The sequence below is a fragment of the Limulus polyphemus genome, unplaced genomic scaffold, assembly GCF_000517525.1.
Source record: "Limulus polyphemus unplaced genomic scaffold, Limulus_polyphemus-2.1.2 Scaffold175, whole genome shotgun sequence".
Taxonomy (NCBI): Eukaryota; Metazoa; Arthropoda; class Merostomata; order Xiphosura; family Limulidae; genus Limulus; species Limulus polyphemus.
This window is the reverse complement of record NW_013665785.1, coordinates 819,704-828,336: the sequence shown is the minus strand read 5'-3', so window position 1 is coordinate 828,336 and position 8,633 is coordinate 819,704. Positions and strand designations below refer to the sequence as shown.

Here is an 8,633-nt window from a genome sequence, read left to right as displayed (position 1 = left end):
GAGCTTTTGCTTAATAACTGTAATACCAGATATCTCCAAGTATTTCCAGTGGTTGTCCTTTAAAGCTCGTTGCCAGGTATACTGCTTTCTGCTCCTCTGTCCATCCGTTCATCTATGCCATATGTGCTCTATATATGCTTCCCACGGTGCTTTCCCATCGTATTCCTGTGGCTTCCTTCTTACTGAATCACTCCTAGTACTGACATTCATATCTGGGATGTGACTTCTAACGGGACTGAATATGTCAGCATTAGGGTTTAGCTGCAGGGCCTGGAAGGGGCTTGCCGTTGTCTGGGGCTGATTAAGTCGATAGTTAATGTATCCTCCTTGTGTAAAAGACAATAAATCATCCTTTAATGTATCTAATTCGCTTTTAAATTTACTAATGTTTTCCATTTGTACTTCTTGCCACTGTTGGAGACTTTTTTCCTGTTTATTTTCTTTCTCTTCCATCCACTGCTGTAGTCTCTCTTTTTGTTCATTTTCTTTCTCCTCCAACCACTGCTGTAGTCTCTCTTCTTGTTTCTTTTCTCGTTCTTCTTGTTTATTTTGCTGTTCGAGCTGCCATTGTTGTAGGTTTTCTTGCAACTGCTGTTGTCTCTCTTCTTGTTTCTTTTCTTTTTCCTCCAACAGCTGCTGTAATTTCTCTTCTCATTTTTCCTGTTTCTTTTCTTTTTCCTCCAACAGCTGCTGCAATTTCTCTTCTCGTTCTTCCTGTTTCTTTTCTTTTTCCTCCAACAACTGCTGTAATTTCTCTTCTCGTTCTTCTTGTTTCTTTTGCTGCTCTTGTATTGCTGCCATCAAGTCTGCTAAGGTGTAGTTTGATTTGCCGCTTCTCGTTTCCATTTCTTTTTTTTCGTCCCACTCTCTGACACCAATTTGTTACGTCTCCGTTCGTTCGTTAATTTTCCGTAAAAATTCTTACCGAAAAAAGTTTACCCATACAAGTCCTTTCTTAAATAAAACTGGTTTATTCTTTCTGAATACAATATTGCGATACACTTAATTTCAACAGTCGCTCTATAACAAACGCTATAATTCAAAACGAACTTTTCACGTGCTCAACAATATTCTCTCTGTCCGCAGTTCAATTACTCATTACCTTCCCGTCACGTTGTGACCGTCTTATATATAAAAGAACACCGAGATCTAGTAAACTCCCGATATTTCAGGAAGGGACGTGAACGTTCGAGAGGCTTGTGGCGTGATACTAGAGTCACGTGACCCCCGATGTCGTAACAATATATTCATAAAAAGTAATGCATCGCTTCACTTATTTTTAGTCTTTATATATTAATCATTTTCTGTGTTATTTAAAGGGTACCTGATGATGACAAAATCTTGTCGAAACGTTGTACATTTGCTGTTATGTTAACCTTATATTAAAGTTTTTCTTCATTACCCATTCAAGCCGTCTCCAGCCATTATTAGTCTCAAAGTGGGTTCCTCGTTATCGAATTTGAAGTTATGTTCGAGTGTTTAAGTTGCGAATATTTTCTGAACTTAGATAAGCTCAGGAGTCCGAAATTTTTTTATGAAAATCATATGTGTAAAACCCTAGGACAAGGCCGATTTGACGTTTCATTTAATATTTTGTCCACCTCACATCTCACAAAAAGTTGCACGTATTATGATGTAAACTTAACATAGAGCTATAATATTCAAAGAGTTGTTAATATTATAAACCCAAGTCAAATGTGTTGGTTCAAGAAGGATTTCATTATTGCATTTAGAATGCGAAAATTTATTTATATCTTGACTTGTAGTGTATTCGATGTCTCTAGTTTTTTGAGTACCTATTTATGTATCTATTTGTTAATGTTTAATTCGATGGATTATGTGCTAGTTTTTGCATGCTAATACTATTATCCGCTTATATTCTCTTTTTTATAGGTAGCACTACTAGTAGTAAAACATGATTGAAAATGTATGGCGCTAGATTGATGGTTAAATGTACAAGTTGTATTAAAATAAAACTATAAAGTATAAAACGAATTCAAGAAGACGGAGGACAATCAAAATTTATATTCAATTCGATTGAAACGTAAAGGGAATTCTCATAAGGTTAGGAGACAAGTTTAAATTAGATGATTGTGTGTGAAAACTGAAGATTGTGAATCGAGTGATTAGAGTGAAAAATCTGAAGAACGAGAACTTTGAAGTTAAATGGAAGTTGGACAGTGAGCCTGTGATTGTGAAGATAGTTATGTTTCTCCCTCAATTAAAATGTTATGAGTAATGACACTACACTCACGACTTTTAAGTTTAATTTGGTGAAAATGACTTTCATTTTTGAAGGAGTTGTTGTTGCTGTCAGTGAAATATTGAGGTAGGTTAAAAAGCTCATCTTTACAGTTTTCAAACAAACTGTTAATTTAAAGGTAATCGTTTCTTTATCTATTGTAAATTATTGCAAAAGGTATATATTAAATCAGTTTTATAATATTAATAAAAGGTGTCCTAAGGTCAGAGTTTTGCATTGCATTTATAAATTTCTGGTAAAGATTTGAAAAAATAACAGATTGTACTCAATTTGTAGGAACTTTTTGAAGTTCATATTTTAAGTATTTATGCTTGGCAGTGATATTTTGAGTTTCACATCTAGGCAACATGGGACCAGTTGGTCTTTAAAGGCTGTTTATGCATACTTGTAAGTTGTAATAAAAAGTAAAAACTTGAACCTACCTTTTATTTTTCAAGAAATGATTGATTCTTTTGTTAAACTCTTCTAAATTGCTTGCTTCTGCTGCTGTCAATGGCAATCAATTCATAGACCAATTGACCATCACTGCATAAGAATCATTTTATTCAGTAATGTTGTTGAGTCGGTTTCCATATGTCCATATTAAATGTGTGACTTAAATTTTGACAATCCAAGATGCATTACCATGCACTTATAATAACCAGATGTTCATTTGATCAATATTTATTCAACTTAACAATTGATCCAAATCATTCTGATGTATCCAAATGTCCTCAATACAGCCAAGAGTTTATTGTCATCAGCAAACTTTACTAATTTTGTCCTTATTAATATTATTAGTATGAATAAGTAAAAGCACAATTTCTAATCTCTGATCCCTGAAGCACTCCACTAGTGTAAAAGGTCTAGTCTGACTGTACTACATTAATAAAATCCTTTTTTGCTTTCATCCATCCAGTCATTCTACAATCCAATTTACTGGTTTTTCCCCAGCTCTCACTTCTGTTATTTTCTTAGTTAATCTTTTGTGGTTCCTTTTCAAACCGATAATTTTTTTTCTTAATGTTACATAGTATCTGGATGATGAGAAGCGTGTAGACTTTGCTTTTCAAAACACCATTAATAAGGGAAAATTCCCTTTAGTGAATCTGTGTTGATTTTCTTTGTCATTAGTAAATTATTTAAGTTAGCAATTAGTTATGTAATTAGAAGTAAAAATATGGTGTACATTGTAGTTGCAGAATTTACATTGATAATTAATAATACAAGTATTAATTAATACTAATAGTGGAATTTAATGTAATATTTATCAACAATTGAATCTACAAGTTTTGAAATAACATAGTTTTACATCAACTTGGAGTTAGACTACTTGTACAGGAAATATTTTGATCCCCTTCCCTTGTTAAATTAAATCCTTTGATCTCTACTAGTTATATCTTATTATCCTCTTCATTTTTTCATAAGGGATAGTTGGAAAGAATGAAAACTGTGGGGTTTTCTGATTTTTTTGTGGCTTTATCTCGGTAGCAATTGTCCTGTTATTTCTTAAACTGAGTGTGGGGTGAAGAGAGATCCTCTGATCTTTGATAACTCCTGGTTTCTTAAAACTAAAACACTGTTGAATAAATTGGACTAGACTATTTGTAGTCTTGACTAGCTCAATGGTTAAGAGTGCTGGTCTTATCAATTATTCTCATAATAATAATATCATCATTATATGGTTTCCTTATTAAGTTTAATAAAAATGATAGAGCTTCCCCAGACATCTTACTATATAAAATGTCTAATTGGCCCACCTGTTGCTCTAAGCATATTTTTGATTTAAGCCTTGAGCTCTGCTGAGTAATTTATTAGTAAAATATATCTTTTATACATGTATTCATAAAAGGATTTATTATGACCACTAGCTTACAAAAACCAAACTTTTCCATGAAACTGGTTGTGTTTAAATAAACATGTCTTGTATGTCATAAACTACTTCTCTGCTTCTTTACATGTTCTTTATAATGTTTTATGAACATAAGAATAATTCCCTATTCTATGGATTATATTTTTGTTTTGAACATTTTCATCATAAATGTTTGACATTTAAAACAGATTAAAACATTTCAGCACACAATAATTGTGGCCTACTTATGGTTGCCGTTGTAGAGTGCACAGTATACACATGCCATTTCCCAAGCATCTAGAAAACCTGCAGCTGTGATTTTAAACAGTTAATTTCTTTGTTTCCAATTTATTTTACTAAACTATTTTCAAGTTTTTAAAGGTAATATTTAATGCTTTTAAGTGTTATTACTAAATGTGGCACTATAGTATGACATAATTTTTTGCTACATATCAAGTTCCAATATGGTACCTCCCTCCTCTCACAAGATTAGCTATTCTTGTCCAGTGCTCCCTCTGTATGCATGTTTTTTATTTTCCTATGCCACAAGCCTTCTGCTCCTCCCTATTGGAATCAATTGATTCCAAAATGTCTTGTAAATCATTGTGCTTCACTTCTCCACCAATAGGAGCATGACATATGTGACACATGTGACTCCCTCTGTATGCCTGTAAGGCAGCGGTTGTGGTCAGACATGTTCCTTTTGATTTTGTTTAAAGTTTCATGTTTATCTTTATTATACTCACAAAGTGGTCTTCATTTATTTTCACTTCTAGTTTCTATTAAGACTGTTTCTTAAATTCACTTTAATCCCAGTTTATTACAGTAGCATTGTTACTTATACTCTTTAGTATTGGTTGACTCTTCCTTATTATGAATTCCAAAGTTCATGTTACCATTTAGGGTGTCTCACCAGCAACTAGTGCTATGTTCTAGGCCTCAGGCATGGGCGACCCGGTGGGGGGTTTATCCGTGTTTATTTGCCACGAGATCGAATGTTACATAGGTCAACCTCTGTCCCTAAACTTCTCCCCACTTCCTCCTGAACAAGCTGAGCCTGTTTAGGAGGACGAGGATTTGGATTGCCTATTTCCACCTCTTGATTTTGCCATGCATTTCCATGTTCTTCCTGAGGAGTCAGTTAGGACTAATATGGTCTTTTTGGATTTAGTTTCTCAGGTATGCGGTGTTTTATCCCTTTCCCCTATTTCATATGAACTGCATCCTTCTTTACTACATGACCAATCTATCCATCTCTATCTAGTTTTCCCCCTCCCCAAATAATGGGTTACATTCTGACCAATTTGCCTCACAATTAACTGACAGGATTAGCATGCCTCACCTCCGATGGGTGTGGTATCAGTTTGCTCATGCATATCATTGTGCAGACTGTCCTTTTCTGGACCAGCAATTGTTAGGTTCCATTTTGCCTATTTGGGGTGCAGCCTCCAAATCTCCTGTAAGTCTGACCCATGCCCAATTTTCCTGCCTTCATCTTACCCTCACAACTCTTTTATGCTATCTCCACCATCCATCTCCTTTCTGAGTCTCTCCACCAAAATCCTGAGGGTTTTTCTGGAAACATCCTCTCCCTTCTTTCCTCCACATTGACTCTTTGTTGTCTTCAGTTCTGGTTTTACATACATGGTTTCTTTGTTGTTGGGACCTTCTAGGTCATGATGCGCCCTTAACTCGCATCCGTTAACCATCATCTTATCTTCAGGATTTAAGTATGGGCCCCATTTCTGTGGTGATAAGTTTTTAACATGATCTCTGAGTCTTTGGAATCAGGAGTTGTATCAGTACAACAACAGTCTACCCTTTCCGACCTTGTTGCCTGTTTGTCTCAGTTGGAGCCCAATATGGCATCTGTTACCACTTCCCATCCCTCCCCTTCCCAACCTTTACCTATTCATTCTTCTCGAGGTGCCTCGTCTCATTTTCTTTGACAATGCACGTCACATCATCAATAGTATCAGTGACAACCCGCTGTGGGCTTAGCTTGCTGTTTTTTCAACCACTGGCATTTTTTTGTCAAGGATCATTGAGTTCTTCAAGTTTTTGTGCCTCTTGTGTCTCCTATAGCCCTTTCCTTTCTCCTGCCTCGGGATACCATGACCAGCCAGCATCTGTCAGAGGTGGCTCACAAATTACCATCTCAGCAGGCCATTGAACCTGCTCTACATCCTTCTCTAGGTTTTTATTCCAAGCTCTTTGTTGTTTCCAAGAAAAGCGAGGACTTCATCTGCCCCGTTTTACCATGGAATAATTTCTCACCCACGGTGGGCATTTTCTCCGGGCTTATAGATGACCTAGATGGATGTTGCCAATGCTTATCTCTACATCCCTTTATCACCATGGTCTCGTCCATACCTTCGGTTCATCCATCGCAGGGTAGTTTATCAATTTTGCACCCTACCCTTCAAGATTGCTCCCACTCCTCATGTTTTCTTTCAGGTGGTCAGAGCTTTTGCTCACCATCTTCATGTTCTGGGGTTGTGATTCCACTATTGTATGGATGACTGGCTTCTTCTGGATCATTCTGAACTGTAGTTGGGCAGCCATACTCATCAAATTGAAGAAGTCCTTCTTCCGATCTACCCAATATCTCGTCCACTTGGGTGTCTTTTTCGACACTCATCTCACTTGGACCCAACTTTCTCCTCCATGACTTCATTCCATGGAACTGTTAGTTCTCCATGCCCTTTCAGCTCCCTCACTTTCTGCTTGCGAGGTTCTATCACTTTTGGGGATGTGGTCTTCAATGACGTCACTGGTCTCCCTTGGTCATGCGCATATGTGATTCCTTCAGTGGGCTCTTCACGATCAATGGAACCTTGCTTGTCAGGTCCTGTCACCCTGTTTGACGATCTGCATTGGTGGTTGGACAAGGCCCATATGTGGGTGGGTGTCCCACTTCCTCCTTGTCGTCTGGATTTATATCTTTCATGGACGTATCCCTTAAGGGCTGGGGTGCATGGGTCAATCACCAGAAGGCTTTGGGTTATTGGTCTGTAGACAAAAGGTCTTTGCCTATCAATGTCCTTGAGCTTCTTGTGGTCCTTTGGGCTTTGAATCACTTCCTTCCTCTCACCAGACAATGTCTGATGATAATTCATTCCAACAATTATATGGTGGTAACATATATCTATCACCTGGGTTGAGAGATCTCCGTTTTTGAATGTTGGATTTATTATATTGGGCCCACATTTACCACATTCATCTCATTGTGTGCCCCATTCCGGGTGATTTCAGTTTTGTAATGGATCGTCTTTCCTGCCCTGACCAAAGATATCTGCGGAAGTGGTCTTTAGATCCCCTTGTTTTCTGGTGGCTTTGCAATTGGTGGGATTTTCCCACATAGATTCATTTGCCACATACCTGAATCAAAAGTTAACACACTTTTGGTCCCTGTGACCTCATTTTTGGGCTCTGGCTGTTAGTGCCTTCAACCATGATTGGTCCCACAAATTCATTTATTTTTATTTTCCTATCCAATTACTTAAGTGGGTGATCTCTCTCATCCATATCACTCCATATCGAGTCCTTCTGATCACTCCTTATTTGCTAGCTCAACCATAGTTTCCATGGTTACAACAACTGCAACTTTTCTCTCCAGTACCTCTTCCTTTGTCTCCCTTGGTTACTGGTTTTACATCCAACCATTCATATCCTTCATCTTCATGCCTGGCTTTTATCTGATCCTTGGTGAGGAGATCAGGTTTCACTCAAGTCGCTTTTCTTTTAGCTCGTTCCATATATCCTTCTTCAGTGGAGGTGTATCAGTGCAAATGCAAAGTGTTCGGCAGTTGGTCTACGACTTGGGGATTACCCACTGACAAGACCTACTGTGGCTCAAGTGGTGGTGTTTCTCATATGGCTTTTCAACCAAGGGGTCTTCAGTCTTCTCACTCTTGGGTTATTGGGCTGCCTTATCCCATACCTTTCATTTTTCCTGATGCCCTCAAGTTTTGCTTCTCCTGTCCCTACCAGATTTGTTGTCCTCCCAGATGGCCTACTCTTTTGGACTGGGGTATTAATGTGGTCCTCCATTCCCTCACTTTACCTCCGTTTTAACCACTTTCCTCATGTTCTATGTTTAACCTTTTCCTTAAAACATATTTTGTTCTCCTCATAGTCTGTAGACGTCAAAGGTCTGAGTTGTTTGCCATTGTCATTTTACATATGCTTTACCACCCTACCTATCTTCTCCTCTATCCAGATTGTTCCTTCCTCCCAAAGACCTTCGTGGTTAGGGAGGGTAAGTCCTCCTTTTTGCCTATTTCTCTTCCTTCTATTTCTCATATCTGCCCTCATTCTGATCTTGATAAACTTCTACGTCTGGTCTGTACTCTTTGTTGTTATATTGACCGTACGGCTTTCTTCTGTGGTACCTGTTCTTGGCAGTCTTACTCTGTTTGAGATCTTTCCCCTTTTACCCTCACCAATTAGGTTTGACTTTTGATTTGATTGGCTTATTCCTCCTTGTCTTCTTCCTCCCAGAATTTGTTTCAGGTGTCTTCTTATCAGATTTGACAC

The 8,633-nt window shown here is 37.7% G+C and overlaps 1 protein-coding gene across 5 annotated transcripts in view; it reads left to right on the top strand.

The window, feature by feature from the left end:
- The first annotated feature begins 1,925 nt into the window (after positions 1-1,925).
- The window catches only part of LOC106478043, a 68,123-nt gene continuing 61,415 nt past the window's right edge, over positions 1,926-8,633 (top strand). For all 5 annotated transcript variants that reach the window (XM_022381562.1, XM_022381560.1, XM_022381559.1 and 2 more), the window contains exon 1: positions 1,926-2,329. Coding sequence is in view for 3 of the 5 variants with exons in the window: in XM_022381560.1 (XP_022237268.1) it covers positions 2,232-2,329 (98 nt within the window). In the remaining 2 variants the exon portion in view is untranslated. The remainder of the gene's footprint in view (positions 2,330-8,633) is intronic.